The sequence below is a fragment of the Poecilia reticulata genome, linkage group LG18 (genome assembly GCF_000633615.1).
Source record: "Poecilia reticulata strain Guanapo linkage group LG18, Guppy_female_1.0+MT, whole genome shotgun sequence".
NCBI classification, from domain to species: domain Eukaryota; kingdom Metazoa; phylum Chordata; class Actinopteri; order Cyprinodontiformes; family Poeciliidae; genus Poecilia; species Poecilia reticulata.
The window spans coordinates 17,749,242-17,768,636 of NC_024348.1; the positions used below are offsets into that span (position 1 = coordinate 17,749,242).

Sequence of the window (19,395 nt, forward strand, 5' to 3'; positions counted from 1 at the left end):
GAGAACGCAGCGTGTTTTAATGGCTCTGTTGCTGCACGGCTCGCGACAAAAACAACAACAAATGCTCCGGTTCATGATGAATTTTGCTCTTTCTGTGAGCGATTGTTTGAATATCTCTGCAGAGAAAAATCAGACCAGCGAAGAAGTCAATTTAGCTGCAAGGACACCTGCAGGGTCAGACTCCACCAATAGTTTATTGGTGTATTATGTTTGACAAAAAGCACCACAGTTCCTCTGGGAATATTGACAGGACATCATGTTGTCTGTTTCGCCGTTCATCCACGGAAAAGAGGTTTGATAAAAGAAAAAAAATGCCTCAAATGCAAGGAAAATAACCGTTTTAGTTGGAAATCCTTAAGAGTAATGTTTTAACCTATGTGGAGAAACAGTTCAAAACAAAACACAATTTGCTTCTAAACTTTATTATATCTTATCAAATATATATATTTTTTTAGTTTTATGTTTTAATATTATCCTCTCATTGTAAACATACCTGGAGTGTTGCTTTGACTCATTCATGCATGTTTGAGAAATCATTTAATCACTCGTGGCAAAAAGTGCAAAAGGTGTCGCCTATTTCCACAAAATCAGTCTCCACCCACTTGGCACCTCCAGACTAGCGGTAGCAGCAGTTGGCAAACACCTGGTGGATATATGCGTGTCTGCTGAGCTAATTGTACAAACAACAGCATCACGGAGCAGCATTCATGATGTTCTAAAGGCCAAGTGTCGGAAAGAGCAGGAGCTTCATAAAGACTCAATTTGAAGGCGTCAAATTGCAAAGATAAACATTTTGATTGAATGTTGTTATATTTTTTACAACTGAAAGTAGCATAATTACTTGATTGTGCTAAAAAATGGCACTATGTCTGAAAAATACATAATACTGGCCTTTTAAAGTTCACCTACCATCACCTATTAAAGTCCAGTACTCAGATTTTTTTAGTAGAATGTAAAATTTAGCTATTCATAGACGTTTTTGTTGAGAACATCTAATATATTCCAGAGAAATGCAAGTGAAATACTTTGGTCCAATACTACTTGACACTCTATTGAAAATCAGCCAATCCAGGAGGCCCACTTGTTTTCCTTGTTGCTGATTGGCTGTGCCACCAATATGGGGTGAGACAGTAGAGGAGGTTGGTGGAGACGGTTTCCACTCTTAATGCATATTCAGGTATATTTGGTGGTATAACTAGTAAAATAGGCAGCGATGTGTGTTTTTAGAGGGAGTCTCAAGTATTCATGGGTGTCTGCCCTGGTGGCCATGGTAACCCAACCTAAATGAATACCATTTAGGTATTCATTTAACCTGAGAACACCCAAGAATATTGGCGAAGAGCTGAGAGAAAAACACAGAAGGACGCAGACCGTCGATGTCCTCAGGTAATCCCACGATTGTTGTCACGATTTGAGCCAGTTGTTATCTTTGCAAAGCTCAGAGCATTCAGCCACAAGCTGGTCCAAACGTTGGTCGACTTCAGTGTATGTCGTTTCCAGAGAATTCGTGGACCACGGTCCATCTCTGCAGCCTGGACGCCGTCCAGCTGAGAAAACAGGTTTTCTACAGGTTTTCTTATTTAAAGTCCACTAGCTGTGCAGCTCTGAGCTCCTCCAGTAAAACGCTAATCCAGTCTTTGGTTATCGGCGTCGCCTGTGCGGGAGTTTCTTGGTCTCGTTCGGATTTACCTTTCGACTCTGATCTCAGCAAACATCACAGAGACACTTTGAATAAAAAGCGTAAATTAAAACCCTTACTGGTTTAACTTTGCTAAGTGACTCCAGAAAAGGCCGAGTCAACCTATGATTAAGCAGCATAATTAAATGTTTTCCTTATCGGAGCTTACAGGGGGCACTTAAACTAAACCAAGTTGTTAATTTAAGGCATTATCTGCATTAACAAACTGCACATAACGGGACCAACACTCCGCTCCACTGCAGCAGCAGCAGCTGGCCCGTACAGGGCAGTGTGAACGTCAACAAAATTAGCTTCTCCAGGTTCTGAGGAATGAAAATGAGGGATCAGATCCACTTAGCAGAGCAGAGTCGCTTTTCCCAAAAGCATTTCTCCACATAACCATCTATTTTCACATCGCTTCCCATCAATTTAAACCCGTTTCATGTTGCCATAGTTTTTAAAACACGTTTTCTTCCTGCCGCCTGTTTTCAATCGGCGCCCCTCGCTGTGGGAGGTGGAGGTCGCCGAGAGCGGGGAGCTTTTTCACGGCCCATGAAAGGTACACACTTCAGAGTCACTGTGGCCAAAAAAAACAAACAAACCCACTGGAGAAAGAGCACACAAATCTATCTCTGAATTTATCTTATGACCTCCTCAGAGGAGCTCAGAGATCTCTGATAAAACCTGGCGGAGCGATACCGGGAAGCAGATAAATACTAATCACAGTGAGGTTGCCGTGGAGACCCAAAAACCTGACAGGCTCCAGAGAAAGCCGCCCTATTGTCAGAGCGAAGAGGGCTGCCCATGGCAACAAGTCTTACTGTGATCAAAGTACTCATCTAAAAACGCAAAAGGGGACTTTTTGTAGAAAAAACCAGTTTGTTTTATTCCACTCTCAACTAATTCATGAGCTAAAAACATTTTGCTTAGGGCCGCATGTCTTTATCGACAACCGACTTCTTTCTCCTCTCATCATAACCGCATTCGTTCGCCATTACTCAGCAGAATATGCAGGCCTCCTTCGCTTCAGGGCCGTAATTACAAATGCGTCATTGATCTGCTGATTGATTTTTCTTCCCTCATGTTAAGTAGCAGACTTTCGCTCAGAAAGACTCAAATTATTTCTACGCAACACTGGTGATCTAACAAACTGTCTCATTAAAAACTACGCCCAGTAATAAGAGCATGGGGAGCAAATTTAAAGGTATTGTTTCATAACGGATTTTATCCTGTCAAATGTAATTAGAAGAATGAAGTGACGCGTCTTTATTTCTTTATTATCTACTGAACACACAGCAGTTCATGTTGAAAACAGCACTGATCAACTTTTTTGTTAAAGATGATTCAAAAGCTGATCATCAATAACTCATATTTTAGCACTCCTTGAATTCCTGTAAAGCACTTTGTATTGCCTTGTTGCCGAAAATGTGCTATCTAAATAAAATGACTTTTACCCTTTCTCACCACAGGTTTAAATTTCTCGGCGTTTACTCACCAGTGTCGTATTTGGTCCCTTTGGTGCAGGCGACGATGGCCCCCATGCTGGGCTGAGACGTCATCCCAGCCATGGAGTCGACCTGCAGGCCAAACAGTTCATTTTGTTTTTTAAAGAAGTTTATTAGGCCACGTTCACTTTTTATGTTGCAATAACACCCGAGTCAATAAATTAATCTGCTTGTAAGAGAGAGAGCACTTTCAGAATACGTTATTAAGAACGTGATTCTCAGCTTTCTGAAAAAGAAGAACCTAAAAAATGGTATTTCAGGGTAAAACTTTGTTGAGGTTTGTAATGTTGATGAGAGGAAACAGAAACTGAATGGTGCACAACCCAGAAGTCCAAACAGCAGGCCGTTACTTAAATGCAGCTGCCCAGGCTGAACTTATTGAACGAAGTGAGGGAAATGTTCTCGGCTGCAGCAGCAGCAGCTGCTTCATCTCGCTTTATGACATTTCACCAATGAAAACTGAACCAGCTAACAGAAAAACAAACTATTCTTCACGCCTTAATGTTGAGACATTCAGTCGGAACCAGCTGGTCAAAACTCACCGCCACGTCGACGACGTCAGCTCCTGCTTCTGCACAGGCCAACATGGCCGCCACGCCGGCTCCAGCTGTGTCGTGCGTGTGCACGTGAATGGGAACGTCTGGGAAGCGATCCCTCAACGCGCCGATCAGAAGCTTGCTGCTCTCTGGCTTCAGCAGGCCGGCCATATCCTGCAGAGACAAACTGGCATCAATATGAAACAGTCAAGGTTATTACAGTTCACAAGGCCTAAGATTCAAAGCTCCGCCTGGATATTTTTGCTTATTTCAGATCTTTAAAAGAGTTTCAACAGATTAAGCTGAAGTGAAACGTGCTCCCTGCAATGGCGGGAGTGAAACTACCGTAATAACCCAAAATTGGCTGGAAAGAGCAACGTCTCCCCTTCATAAACCGTCTGAATATTTCAGAGTGACGGTACGACAACGTTGGCTTGTAAAAATGTGTCGACTGAAACACTTTTCGGCTGATGACGGTTAACTAAAACTAAGAAGATAATGAACCCTGAAATTGAGAAAACATTTTCATTAAAGAAATTAAAAAACGGTAATTTATGGGGGGAAAAAACCCACAAATAACTGGAACAAATAACTCATGTGTTTATAAAATCTATAATTTGTATTTATTAGCCTTTTGAAGGGATGTGAAACTGATAAAAATTTTCCCCCACCCACAAGCAGTTTAAACATCAGCTGTCGGCAAATTATGGCACTCCATTCTCTACGTCGGTAAAATGGCGACGGCATCAATTGGTTATTGAAAATGGCAACTTTTATTGAGTTTTCATTATCCAAATTGATGTGCACATAATCACAATACAATATTTGGTCGTTTTTTAATTCTGCACCTAAAATTAACCAAAGAATAAAAAATCTACTATGGCTAATAAAAACTAAATTAAACCTAAATATTACCGTAACCAGGGAATCGGTGAAGATTTTACCCTCTAAACCGGCTGTAGAGAAACTGTTTTAATGTAAAAGCTGCCACATGTACAGTGTTACTTTTCTACCAGGTTACCTGTAATACGAGTTATTTACTGGGAATAATTCATATCAAACTGTGCAGTGAAACAGAGCCGTGTTTCTCCCATCCAGAGGCGTGTCGTCCCCGACATGGAGGAGATTAACCAGCTGCAGGGACGGAAGCAGACTCTGTCACGTCTCTAAATGCAGAAGCAGCAGAGAAAGAAATGAGTGCAACTCCTCGGTCACCCAGTTTCCAGGTCAATCAGCTGCTGCGCTTTCAGAGGTGCTACTCCCCACTTCTTTCATTTCTGCTCCCAGTTTTAAATCAGATCTTTATCCTAATTTATGTTTTTATAGCAGACTCACCTTTTTGTTTTCTAGATGAAACAAGCTAGTACATCCAATTGGATTGTTGCACAATCTACATTCACACAGCACGTCTTGATCCTCAGTTCCAACGTTTTTCGTTCATACTACTGATTAAATGCGACTCAGAATCAGTAGGATTGTGATGTCAGAATCTATCCAAATGACCTGCTGCCATGTTCTTCTTCCAATAAAGCCACACTTTACTGGTTGTTTTCTAGTTATTTCATGAACTGTAACACTCAACATCCTGCCCGAGGCCTCCAGAATCTGAGGTTAAGCACTTTGGCTTTCTGTAATTTTTGGCCAGAATCTCAAACTCTGACCTTCACAAACTTCTTTCATAATCATTTTCAGCCGCTGGTCAGATTTACCACGCCTGGATTCTTCTGGTGCTGAATTATGATGCATGTTTTGTGTCGATGCTGTAAAATCAGACAAAGCTTTGAAAACTGTCAGATACGCATCTGATTTAGCATCGAAGTGGAACCAAACGGATCGTTTAGAGGGGGTGAAGTGATCGTAACCGGGCCGTTCAGAACACCATGGAAACGTCGTGTACGGGTCTGAAACCAAAGTCAAACGTCTGGTCTGTGCATCCAGTAACTTCTTATTTCCAAAGTACAAAGTGATTTCTTAATCTAGCTTGAAACACAATTTGACGGTTCTATAGTATTTTTTTTTTAAACTCATATGAATTGGTAGTATATACTATTGATTTCAATACAGTTCTACAGCCAAGCTGCACCAAAAGTAGATGCTTTTTTTTATTATTTATAGGTTTAATTTCTCAGATAATGAGAATATTACACAAGACAAATAAAAAGAGGGATGTGTTATGGTCTACACAATCTTCTAGACTGCTGTTGTCAGCCAATAGGATTTAATCGCTGTGCTCTTTCTATTTATGGAAAGTATAGTGGAAAGAAAAAGTGTGGCAAAAAATGGTGCACCAGGACAAATAATAACTGTGAAAGGATTGATAATCACAAGCCATGAGCTGTAGCTCAAGTCTGTGATTCGACAGCCACCAAACTGACGTATCCAGGGGCAACGGCTGTCGCATTTCTTGGGTTAAGCCACTTCTGAACCAGACAAAATGTCAGAACAATCTCACTTCTGCTGAGGATAAAAAATATTTTACTTGATTAGGACTTTTGACCAAGTCCTCTTTTCAAGTCGCAATAGCTTTAGAGATGCTGATTTAACCGAAGATACTAATATTACTGAAATTACCGAAATAAATTACATTTTGTGATCATATTGAAATCTATTGTACCTGAGGACATTAAATGTAAGGTCATTTATTTATATTGCACATTTTCAGCAACAAGACATTTCGAAGTGCTTTACATGAAATAGAGGAAATACAAACAAGAAAACAAAGGAAAACAAAAGTACTCCACAGTTACAACCTAATAGTAGTTTCTCTAGATAAAGTACCAGGAATTAGGAAACTCTAAAAATTAGCTGAAGCAGCTTGTTGTACTTTATTAACAAACCCAAACTGTCTGAAGGAGCAGCTTGTTTTCAACTGCTCCAACATCAGGCAATTTTAACACAAGAGCAACTTGTTGGGGAAAAATCAAGACTGTCCCGTTTCCTTCGAGTTTATAATAGCTTTACTGTCGCAAGGGAAATTAATTTCTGTCAACTTAGCATTAGCTGCGCAGTGAAGCTGATATTTTCACCTGCTTGCGTTGCTCACAACGTTTTCACCGACGGCTGTGAAAACTGTGTGTGATGCAGGAGGACGAACCCCGACTCGTCACAGAGACGCTGTTTGTTCTCACGGTAACGATTAGTGACATTTTCCACATGTTTAACCTCCATTTATGAATTCAGAGCTACTAGTTAAACCAGCTTTTTCATGCGGCTCTCACAGCTGTGTGCGATGATTCACACGCTGCTGCGGCAGCGTGGGAGTTACTGCTTGAGTAAGAAATTAATTATTTGTTGGCACCATTTGTTTATTATTTTTGATAACAGGCTCAAACATGAGAGCTTTTTCACCTGGAAAGAGCTGGGAAGCTTCAGGCATGTCAAGTAGTCAAACTAACAACTTATTACTGTAAAGTCTGAATTTTAAATCACGATAATTTAAGATCGATGTTCTCTCAGCGAACAGGTTTGGGAAAATCTTCAGCAGAATTAATGACTAAACTGTTTCCAGCTCCTTTAGCTCCCCAGATCATGACGCCTCCAGCGCCGTGCTTCACAGCAGGCGTTATATCCAAACACTCAGAACCAAACATGGAGACGCAGCATTCAGTTCAGAAAACTGCTGAAACACTGAATTCCTTTAAATCATGACTAAAAAAATCAATCTGTTAAGAGTTGATCAGTAATAACTCGTTTTAGTCTTTTTTCAACTTCTCATTGTTTTCTTCCATTTTGCCATGTTTTGTGTTTTCATCATACAAAGCACCTCGAACTGCCTTGTTGCTCATATCCATCTTCAGCTTTTATTCGAGCCAAACTTTACCAGTTGTTAGTTGTCATGAACTTTAACCTTTAACATCCTGACCCAGGCCTATAGAAACTCAGATGAAGAGCTTTGGCAGCTCTGACCTTTGAAGGCGTTCGCTCCTGGGAAACCTGCCAGCCGTCTTAAACATTTCTCACTTGAATAGTCTTTATTATTTATAATAATAAAGACATTATTATAAATATTAATAATGCAGAAATGACCTCACAGCCCCACGTCCCAGATTGATGCTCCTCCATCTTGGCATCGTGTCGCTACAACGCTGTTGTTTTAAATTTGAATATTGTTGGAATATTATGAGAATAAAATCATAGTATACGTTAAATAAAATTTAATTATAAGACATTTTTGTTTGAGCTGCATCTTTAAAGTGATGTTCAAAATAGCAGGCAGAAAAAATAAAATTCACATAAAAAAAAAATAATAATAATGAAAACATTATGAGAAAAAAAAGCTTAGTGTTATCGAGACTTATGTCAGTGTGGTTTGCATAACTGTTCCAAATTTCTGCAACTGATAACATTGATTTTATTTTAATGGCACTGTGCATATTAATGAATGATTTAACTCATTTCCATCCATTGTTTTATAAAACCAAACAAAATATAAACATTCATACAATTTCTTAATAAAAAGAATGAAATGCAATTAATATTCTGATACTTGCGTTAAAATATTAACTATTTCCTTGTTTGTAAAACCAAACCAAAATATAACTTCACAAGATTCTTCACTTTAATGCTTTATTGTGTAATTCTCATTAAATTACTACTTTAGCCTCATATTAGGCTATAATTGTTCTTGTAATTTAAATTTTTTTTTTTTCATATTACTCATTTGTTCTTGTAATTTAAGAAAATTAAAATGAATTCATAGTTTTGTCCTAATATGTTACACATCTCTATGTTTTAGGCAACAAACTGCTAAAAATCCTATTTTTTAGTTAGTCATCCTTACTGATCATTAGTTAATATTTAATCAGCGAGGTCCTCTCCTAGATCCTAGTCAAAGTAACAAAGGTATACTTTAATTTTCTCATGATGGCAACTTCCTCTACGTTTTTCTTTGCATTTCAATGACAGTTAATATAACAGCAGCTGCTTCTTTTTGGTGGTTCTTATGCTTCTATTTAAAGAAAAACTTGTTTATAAACTGAAGAAAGAAGCAAAGTGAGAATCCATCTCTGCTCTCACTTAGTGTAAACCGAAACCAGATTTTTGTTGCTTGGACTCCTCAGATGACGCGTCCTGCTACCTCGTCCTTTATCTGTGGGCTGACTGACTCACTGGGAAGGTTCTGCTTCTGTGGACTGGGTTTAAAACCCTTAGTGGGCCGTTACACTAATTTAACAGCCCACTCATCAAGCCTTCGTCTCCTCACCTTGATGGACAGGATGTGAGTCCCGGCTTTGACCAGCTCGTCGGCCAGCTTCACGTAGTAGTCCAGGGAGTATTTCTGCCTCATCGGGTCGGAGACGTCGCCCGTGTAGGAGATGGCGGCCTCCACCACGCCGCCGGCCGACCCGGCCGCCTCCATGCCCAGCAGCATGTTGGGCAGGTAGTTGAGGGAGTCGAAGACGCGGAAGATGTCCATGCCGTTCTCCTTGGCGACCTCGCAGAACCTGGAGGAGCAATGCATTCACACTAAACACGTGTCTAACGAGCTGCCGACGTGCAGAACTGAACCCCAGATGCTAATCCCTTCCCGTATATTTGCTCATAAACGCTGCCACACCTGAGTAAATAAACTATTCCCACTATTTTCATGAGCGGAGAGCTTAAGCAAGCCTGCAGGAGCCGGCAATAACTGGAGACAAATGTACAGCGGAGTCATTATCCCAGCTGCTTCTGGTAAATCCCTCATTACTGCCTTTGCCCCAGTATCTTAATCAGGTTTTTCAAAACCGCGATGAGTGCCGGCTGCGGACGTGTTGCTCTGAATGCAGTATTTACCCACACACCGGGAGCTTTTGTTTCGGCCAATAAACCAGAGTGTGGCCGCGTGTTTGTTTATTTGTGCCACGAGACGATTACCAGTCCAATATGTGTGCGAGTCCAGTGTTAACACAACGTGCTCTGTGTTGGGGGTTTATTTGGGAACAAATCGAAACCGCTGCTCTGACTAACGCCTCATATTTAGGTCATTTAAAAAAAAGAAAGGAGAAGAAGAAGAAGGTTGAACTTCATAATATGATTCAACAATCTTGTTGGCAGGAAATCGACCCTTCAGGCGGTTTGGAAGCAACTTCCTGAATACAGTACAGGAAGTCACATTACAACCAAAAAATCCCAGGGATAATACAAGGTAGTGGATATCTGTGATGTTTTCTTTTTTTAAGTATTTTTTAAAACAAAAAATCTGAAAAGTTTAGCCTACATTTTTCTTCAACCCCCCTGAGAAAATGTCCAGAGAAGTCACTCAATTAGTAAACACACCCCATCTGTTAATTAGGTTTAGTGTAATTTAAGCTCCAAACCTAAAAACATGGAGGTGCTTTGTTTTTTATTGTTCACATTCCTGCCAGTCCACAAACAAATCCAACGGATTAAAAACAGACACACGCCGAGTTATTCAATTATACTTAACCCGTCGCATAAAATCCCAATGAAACACCTTGAAGTTAGAACAAAAGTGGCTTTAGCGTTAAACGCAGCATTCCTGTGTGTAAAACGCACTTTAAATTGAATCAAATGAAATCAGCCGTTGATTTGATTTAGCTAATGAAGATTGTTGGGGTTACTTGGTGGCGAGCCGTTTCGGGCGAGGCGGCGGCAGAGAGTGGCCGAGGATGGAGAAGGGAGCCGAGCGAACGGATCAAAGCCATTAATCACAATGATGTGCAAATTTTCAACAGCACTCCCCCTTTGGGACGCGGCGCGAAGGGAGGGGGAGGCAAAGAGAACGAGGTGCGCAATGGGGCGAGATGAGTGAAAGCTGCAAAAAAAAAAAAAAAAAAAAAAACCAGAGGGAGGCATCAGGGGAAATAAATAACGACTATAAGGTTAGCAGGACGGGAACGGCGGAAAACAAGGAGGAAGGAGGAGGCCTGTGTGATTCTGCAGGAAGGCTGGAGGAGGAGGGGACGGCGGCATTACTCATAAAGTAGCCACTACTAATTTACATCAAGCCATGGGATTCACATGCTTGAAGATGGAGGTGTGTGAGCGAGGCAGCTTGTGAATCCATTTGGAAAAGAGGTGGAGGTGCGAGCGAGCGAGCGTGTCGGCCCGGGAGTATTTATGTCCTAAAGTGCATCGCTGGCATGCAGCTGCATGAGTGATGTGCAAGTCAGCGAGCGTGATAAGAGGAAACGGGAACGCATCAAACAAACTGACCTGATTAAACACGTTGGAGCCTATAGAGATATATTTAGAACAACAAAGGATTTCATGTCGAGTTTATATTTAAAGATGCCACCCTGAGAGAGACGAACATCTGTAAATCTCAAGAAGTCGAGCTCAAACCAAACGCCCACACGCGGAGGAGAGGTTAGAGGCGCTGCACGCAGCCAGGGAAATGGATATTCTGTTACATTCGTCGATTCAGACTCATGAATAACCATCAAAGTCTCTTCGGTTTGAGAAGCGAGCAACAACTTCACTCACATGACCTTTATAGTGAGGACAAGACCTTCAATTCTTTATAGCATTTAATAAATAAGAAACCTCAGTTCAGCTCTTCTCAAATGTGAAGGAATAATGTTTGTAGAAGAGCTTTTCCAACTCCTCACAAGTCACTCAATTACATAAAAAGGTAACTGCATGAGAAAGGCAGTAGAATAATGTATGGAGCTGCTTGTTACCTGGGCATTTTGCACAGAAAAAAAACCAGCAGGAGGACATTTCAAAACAACCAGCCAGTAATACAGAACTCAGCAGCTGGCTTTTGGAAACTCATATTCAAGTTGATGTTTTGTAAAAAATTCGATCATCATTTCAGGCAAAAGAAATGCTGAAATAGGAAACTGATGGAGCCGCTCAGATGTACAGGCTGTTTAATGCAGAGAGCTATATGCAGCAGAGAAAACAGAAATAAAACTGTGTGCAAGCAGGTCTGGCCACAAGTTTACATACATTCATCATGACTTGGCTTTCAATGATCTGAGCCAACAAAACTTTAAAGTTTGAATGGAACTGGATTTTCTCTAATCTACAAAAGTTATGACAGTTCAAATATCTACAGGTACATCTAAAAAAATTAAGATTGTAACAAAAAAAGAAGAAAAAAAAGTAAAACTCATATGTTTATATACAGAGGGTTAAGAATACATATGCAAAATTGCTTTAAAAGTTCCATTTATATTCCATTAAAAGTGTAAACTTTGCATTAAAAGTGTCATTATTTGCCAAATGACAACATGACAACAGTCAAACAGGAGGAGGGTCTTATTGCTGTCAATCAATGTCATGTACTCGCTGCTCAATGTGCTGATTGTGGAGAAACAACTTAATGTTACAGGATAGCCATAGCCATTGTTGGCTATGCTAACTAGCTTTAGCATTCACAACAAACTCTGCTAGTTGCAGCGTAGCAGAGAGCAAGGAGGGAAAAAGAGGGGAGACTTATCGGTGCCAATTTTCTTAATTATGGGAGATCTGGGATCGGCCGATTTTTTACATATGGAGCCGATCTTATCTACCACCAGAAAAAAGTCTACAAATCAGCCACTGTTCTCTTCTGCTCCTCCATGAGAGGGTCGACTCAGATCGGCCCACCAGGTCATGTCCGCACGTTTACGGCTAACAACAGTCACCCCACTGTTGCCAATTCAGAAACTTTCTTGCTGAGCAACATTTCAGACAAAAAAAGTTAGTATAGGCCAAAATTGGAATCAGCAGGTTAGGCTTTTTAAAAGATCGGTAATCGGTCAGAAAACTGCAATCAGTGCAACAGATCATCTCGCACCACACTGCCAACAAAAATGCACAAAAAATATTTTTATACTTGTTACACACTGCAACTTTAAAGGGTCAAAGTACTTTTAAAAAAATCCCAACATTTTTTGCTTGTCAATAAATATTGACATTAACTGGACAAGGCAAATATAAACGTAATAAAATTCCGACAACCGGCTTGTCAGGGTCTAACCGTGTGCAGGAGCGACTCACTTATAGACGGCGTTGTCGGGGTAGTTGGTGTAGCCCACAGCGTTGGCCCCCCTCAGCAGCATCTGGAACGGGACGTTTGGGATCAAAGCTCTCAGCTCCTGGAGCCTCTTCCACGGACATTCGGACAAGAATCGCATGGCCACGTCAAAGGTTGCTCCTGCACACACACACACACACACACACGCACACGCACACGCACACACACACACACGCACACATAGAGAGAGGGAGAGGAAACAGGGTTAGACTTTCATCTCCATCCTCATCTGTCATCCTGACTTTGATGTCGATTACACAATCAAAGAGAGATACTTCAAACTTATCTCAAGCGCCGCAAACAACACCCAGAAATACACAACGATAATGGATGATTGTGTAAAATATGATTATGGTTCTTTTCAAAGGAATTTTTAAAATCCAAGAAATGTTGCAGTGAATGAGACGAGGAGAGAAGAAGAAAAAACCCAAAGCAATCTCTCATTTTCCTTTCTGTGGGAGCAGATAAGGAATTCCTATACCCGTTTATCATATCAGCCGGAAATATTGAAGCCTCCAGCGGTATTCTGCTGATCCAACACTGTCATCATTAAATTTCATTTTCTGGGCACTCATGCGTAAGAACAGAGAGAAAATACTGAGCACAACTGCTGCTCTTATGAGCGCTGCAGGAATAAAGCCTCACACAATTTACACCCCCTCCTAATTTAAATTTCAGCCTACGTCAGCATCTCCAAAAGCCCTGGATCGGAGCGGAAATCACTGAGCAGTCTTGATGTCAGACATATTGGTATTACCGTTTCGCTGCACGTGAGATATCCCAACATGAGGCAAAGTGGGGGATTCATGCGCGGCGGCAGACTCTACCCTTATGATTTGATAAAGTGAATGAAGACTGACAGCCGGTCCCACAGGCAGGAAACATGAAGCACAGCCTGATTCCTTTTGGACAGGCAGGAAGCTGCCGCTCTGCTGTGAACGTGAGCCACGATAAACCAGATGGAAACAAGTGCAATATGCCCATAACGGCTAAGGAAGCAGAGAGGCATTCAACAAGAAAAACAACCTATTTTGGGAAGCTCTGTATGCCAGATCAAGAGTTCCAGGAATACAACAAGACAAGGGCTTGTAACTTCCACTATTAGGAAATAATGTTGACACAAATACAAAACATGACAGCAACGTCATAATTTACGACGATGTGTTCTATATCTCTCTTTATATCTGAAGAGAGTTTGAAGAAGCAAAAGGGAATCTGGACTGAGCAAATCTTATGGTCTGTTCACACTAAACGCATTTTGAGCTACAGGCGCGTTGGTTTACGTTCAAAGTCTGTGTGGAGTCGCGTCGAGGCGCGGTTCGCCCGTCTAACGCTGCACAACTTGAAGAGTTTGTCAAGCACGTCCAGCGTGTCCAACCCTTAAGTTAAGCTGAACTTTCGCCGCTCAACGAGGAGAAAAAGGAGAAATCCTACAAAAGCTAAAATCTGATGCCACTCCGTTTTTGTTCACATCTTTATAGGTTTTCGTGTTGTTTCATTCAGTGCTTCTTGTTGCAGCGCCGCCACAGGTGAGGAGGGGAACATGTTTGTTTGACGGTGTGAAAGCAAACTGCACCAGCTGAAATTTGGTCCCCAGTTAAACCGAGTCTTCTGGACTATCAGATGGGAAAACACCCAGAGATTCAGAGAACTGAGAGTTGATACTTAGTACAAATAGCAGTAATAATGCAGGTCAGAACAGGAGCATAAATGTCTGCTTCAGAGAATACTTCTCCTGAATCACATTTGAGATCCAGACCGTTCTATCATTACCTTTCATTCATGGCCACTAATGATCCATAAAATCAGCATATAGCATTTCTCCTCCTTTTATGTTGTCCTCTATTTCTCCACTCCTCACCTCAAACATGGCCAGGAATGTGATTGTGGGCTACAGTTTTGAGCGTACCCAACATAAACACGTGCAGAAATCTTTAAATGCGTCTTTTAGAGTATGCACAGTTTCAATTTTGAACAAAAATCAACTGACAAGACATAAATGCATTCCAGAGCTATTAAACTTTCTTTAGCCAATAAAGGTTAAAAATGACTCATCCAGAAGTCAACCCACTGAGTTACATAAGAAACATCAAGGCATTTATCTCCCTTTTTACTCAAACTGCAATTACACATGCTAATAAATGTGATACTTTCACAGCTGGGTCAATTTTTATGTCATCTCAGATTGTCCCTTTGTTGCTCTGGATTAATCGAGCCGCTTTTTCTCTTCAAACTCAAACCGTTTCTGCATGACAAAGCACAAACTGAAACAGTACGGTCTTCCTGTACGTCGTCTCAAAAACGTGTGCAGCTCAAACAGAAGGAGCCGTATGGATGCATTGTGTGACCCAGTTCATTTTAATGTATCTTCCACACAGCAGCGAGGAACGCTATATCGGGAAGGGACTTAATCCTCAAAGGGCTTTCACAGGCTTAATCTCTTCAATGATTCATTCTGCCTCTAAGCAGCTGCAACATGTGAAGGCAATATTCCCTCTCCAAGACCACAACAGTGTTAAAAACAAAACATCATCGCACGGGGACACGGCGTTCAATATTCAAAAATTCACTGGTTCCTGGAGCGATCCGTTCTGGACACCAGTGAGGCCAGTAGAGATCAGAGACGTCCAGTTTCTCTGATCTCTCTCTGATCGCTGCGCTGTGTTTTCGCGTCTGGATCCATTCCTCCTGTGGCCGTTCACTGATTTACGAGGTTCTGCTACGAGCCGTCACTGTGGGGCTGGAGATGAACCTTTCGCTGCACCGCAGTCTAATTAGTGTTTAACAAACTCAATGAGGTGATAATGTTTCCTGACAACTGCTAAATATTAGATCTTAATGGTTTTAAAAGGGAGAATTCATTTCATCGGGTAAAACGAGGAGGAAACCAAACACTTGGTTTGTTTTCCTGTTGCTGAACAGAAAATAACCTTCAAAAACAGATAAAAACAACCGGTGCTTGTTAGAGAGGAAGCTTTAAGCCAGCAAGGCAGATCCTGGTGTCTTTACTTAAAAATTAACTTCCAATTTGAAGCAAAAAGTGTCCCACGAGAAATTAAAACGACTGAGTGCGAAGCTGGGAGGAACGTCTTACGAGAACAGAAAAAAATGATGATGAGAAATGAAATTTTGGTCCTGTGCAAACCAGAAGAGACAGAAAACCTGACTTCTGCTCATGTGAAAAAAGATAAAAACAAATATTAAGTACACCTGACTGGGAAGTGCCTTTAAGTCACTTTTAATTACCTTGCAGGGTTGCAGATTTAGTCAAAGCCAACTTATCCAGCTGTTTGACTTTACATCCAAACGCTCCAGTTCTACCAAATGTCTATTAAAGGTTGGTCTTTTTATATTTAACCAGGAACTTAATTATTTTGAAGGTTGTGTTTTATTCCCACAGGTGATTGCACCGTTTTGAGGATACAGGATGACTGAACAGTGAAGCATCAGTTGTCTACACTCACCTTCTTTAGCTGCATGTCAGCCGATCATTGGCAGCATTTTAAAGCCTTTAGTCAGCGAGTCGGGGTTAAGACAACCTGCTGAAATCCAATCGGAGCATCACAGAGGGGATGAGAGTGGATTTTAGAGCATTTGATCGTCCAGAAACTGATGATCTACTGGGATCTGCAGGTTTACGGTGTGATGAAAAATTCCTTGTTTATGTCTAAACTGTTTTGAGAGGATTAAAAGTAGCTCAGTTCCCTGCTTGATGCATCCAGAGTCAGCAGAAATAACACATGCAGGCACAACGTGGACTGCGTTCATACAGCAGGTCAGTTGGGCTCAAATCCAACTTTTCTTTTAAATCATGTCTGACTTTTTCATGGCTGTCTGAACGGCCCAATTCCAATCCTTTCACTTCCCAAAAAAAAAAGGATCCAATTAGTGCCAATTCCACATAAGATACTAAATGGGATAAATAATAGTTTTCTGCAGACTGAACGGTCATGTCACGTTTTATTTGACCTGAGAAATGCAACATAATTCTCCACCAGAAGCAGAAAATCCAGACAAAACTAATGTGGACACTTTACAATTTTACCATAAATGTCCAATATAAATTACAAACAGATATAATACAGGGGATTTTTAGAAAACTACAGGCTCGCCATGGTGTGATGATACAGTATAACGTTACAATTCAAACCCTTCAGACTTATTCTTACTTTCCCAGACGTTTTTATTCCACTCTGCTTCAGCCTGAAAGCAGCCGAGTTCGTCCCAGTAAAGGTTTCCAGTGAAAAACGTTTTGAAAAATATAATTGTACTCAGTTCATGAGGCACATTTCCAAACACGAGCCTGGATTTGTAAGAAAAAATGTTTGACAATGTGAACAAAATTCAAGAAAATATTAACTTTCAGTGTTGAAGCAATTTAATTTTTCTTTCAAATATGTTTTGAACAGGTAGTAAAGCCTGAAATGAATCGGTGTTTTACACTTACTGAGACTTAAATACTTGGTTAACTTTTGAATAACGCAGAGCTCCTTTTTAAACAGTAATTTATCAGAGCATTTACATCTGAAAGAACAATAAAGCAGGCATTTAAATGAATTAGGTTTGAGAGATTGTTTGAAGATCTATAACTCCGCTTTAAACGCTTTTAAAACACAAAATTAAACCAGGAAGAGAAACGCTGCTTCTTTAAACACCTAAATTATTAGACCAAAATAAAATGTTGCAGAAAGATTTAGCATGGATGACTTTGTGTAAAAGCTAGAGTAGCTTTTGACTCGCATGCAGGAAGGGATCATTTCTCAAGAGGCCTCGCCTCATTCCTCTTACATTTGCTGTAGCTCAGGAAAACAAATGAATCTGATGCACCGAGGCTCGTAACATCAGCCCTTTGCAGAACTGTCATGTTGGAGATGTTTACCGTCCTCCAACGCTCGCCTCTTATCTGGATTCAGCGAAGCTCTTCTGCCGTCATATAAGTGGATGTTCATTTTTCTGACTTCCTCTCGCAGACGAAAGTCCGTTAACACTTCAAGAGATTTCACTGACAAAAGATTTCAAACCCAGCGCAGTTCAGACACGAGCGCCGTCTGAAAGAGGCCGACACAAAGTGAGATGTATTTACCGTTCACTCGGATGCAGGAACTCGCTAGATTAATGTGCGGCATGTGATCCCAACCTTTACCGCTGCAGTTGCTCTCATTTAACGCCGCGCAGTCAGCTAATTATTGGATGGAATCCTTCAATGCCTGGGCGCAACAAGGTTGTGTTTCCATGGATTTTATTGGTGTTTTAGCACATCCCATTAATACTTGATCTGGTTAAAAGATCAAAAAACTCGAGGCTGAAGGTTCGTGACTGTCGGGCTGCTGCAGATGTGTGTAAGAAGGACCAGAAAACCAATTAAGAGCAACAGATCAGTGACGGTCCCGGTTTTTACAAAAGGAAACTGAAGAGTGAGATTTTACTGTCGAAGGAGAAAATTTCTCTACCGTTTGTAGGGAAAGTTCACTTTGAGGGAAGAAGTTTGCAAACTTTTTATCACAAGTCAACTGCAAGTGAGGCTGCATGATTTCAGGAAACATGTAGTCGTGTTACTATTGCTATTTTCTGTGAGCTTCTGCATCTCGCCCATTAAAAATCTACATCTCTTGTGGGCATCAAAGGCAGTTTGAGACCATTAAGCTGCCAAATACATCACTAGCATGCAGAGTATTGGTGCATAAAACTTGAAATATAACAAACATTGCAGCCAATGGGTGCTCTAAAAGGATTTTTTTTTTAAGATTCTCATTTTTTAAGTCTCACCAAATTAGATATCTGAAAAGAAATAGACTAAAACATTTGAAATGTTAGTTGAGCAGAAACCTGATCGGGTCAGACTTGGAAAATGAGTCTTTTAAAAAAACTTTCAGTCCTGTGGAACTGTGAAATTTCAAACATTGATATTGTAGTTGTAGCTGCAATTTGATATAATTTGTGCAGTTTTTGTGCCAAAGTTTCAAAGAACCACCAAAATATTGGAAATGACATTTGGTTGTGTTTTATCCCCCCAAAAACAACAAACGAAGAAAAAAAATTACAGATCTTGAAGTGTGTTTGTTCTCAAGATCTAGTCAGATTATGTTTAACATTTACTCTGAATTTAAGATTTGAGGTTTATAAATTCGAGAAATTGGTAGGCAGTTCCCAAAAACTTTAATTTCTGAGCAGAAAGTGTCAGCCACTGTTATTAAATGCAGTTCTGACGGTTCGAGTCTCATTAAAACTTCACACAGAGCTGTGAATGTGATCCATCCGTCACAGCAGCTGCTTTCAGGTTGTGAAATAAACCAGTCGAGGTGGTTCAGTTATCCAATCAGAACGCCTCCTGAGGGTTTCCATGTTTATCTGGCATTTCACACAGGGAGAGAAGAAGATGGAGCAGAATCAGAACCGTCTTCTGGTCTGGGAGCATCTCAAATACACAATGAGTAAAAATTAAAGGCTTGCTCAAATTTGACAGTTTCTTTCATCTCAGCTATATTGGATTTGCACACAAAACCATCAGGTAAGATTTTTATGTCTTCGTGGACAGCTACTCTGCTTCTCCAAGCTGTCCAGACAACGCTGTCTACCATTGGATCAGGTTTTATCAATATATGGAAATGGTCACTGATGTTAAGTTTGGGTGCATTCACACCGTTTGGGGAGGTGTGAATGCACAAACAAACTGGTTCGTTTGGGGAGGTGTGAATGCACAAACAAACT

General features: G+C 40.7%; 1 protein-coding gene across 2 annotated transcripts in view; it reads right to left on the minus strand.

Moving 5' to 3' along the window:
• The window catches only part of pcxb (pyruvate carboxylase b), a 391,361-nt gene that overhangs the window by 42,232 nt on the left and 329,734 nt on the right, over positions 1-19,395 (minus strand). For both annotated transcript variants that reach the window (XM_008435894.2, XM_008435895.2), the window contains exons 16-19: positions 12,651-12,807; positions 8,923-9,163; positions 3,726-3,893; positions 3,174-3,255 (exon numbers count right to left, since the gene is read on the minus strand). In XM_008435894.2, the coding sequence (XP_008434116.1) occupies positions 3,174-3,255; positions 3,726-3,893; positions 8,923-9,163; positions 12,651-12,807 (648 nt within the window). The remainder of the gene's footprint in view (positions 1-3,173; positions 3,256-3,725; positions 3,894-8,922; positions 9,164-12,650; positions 12,808-19,395) is intronic.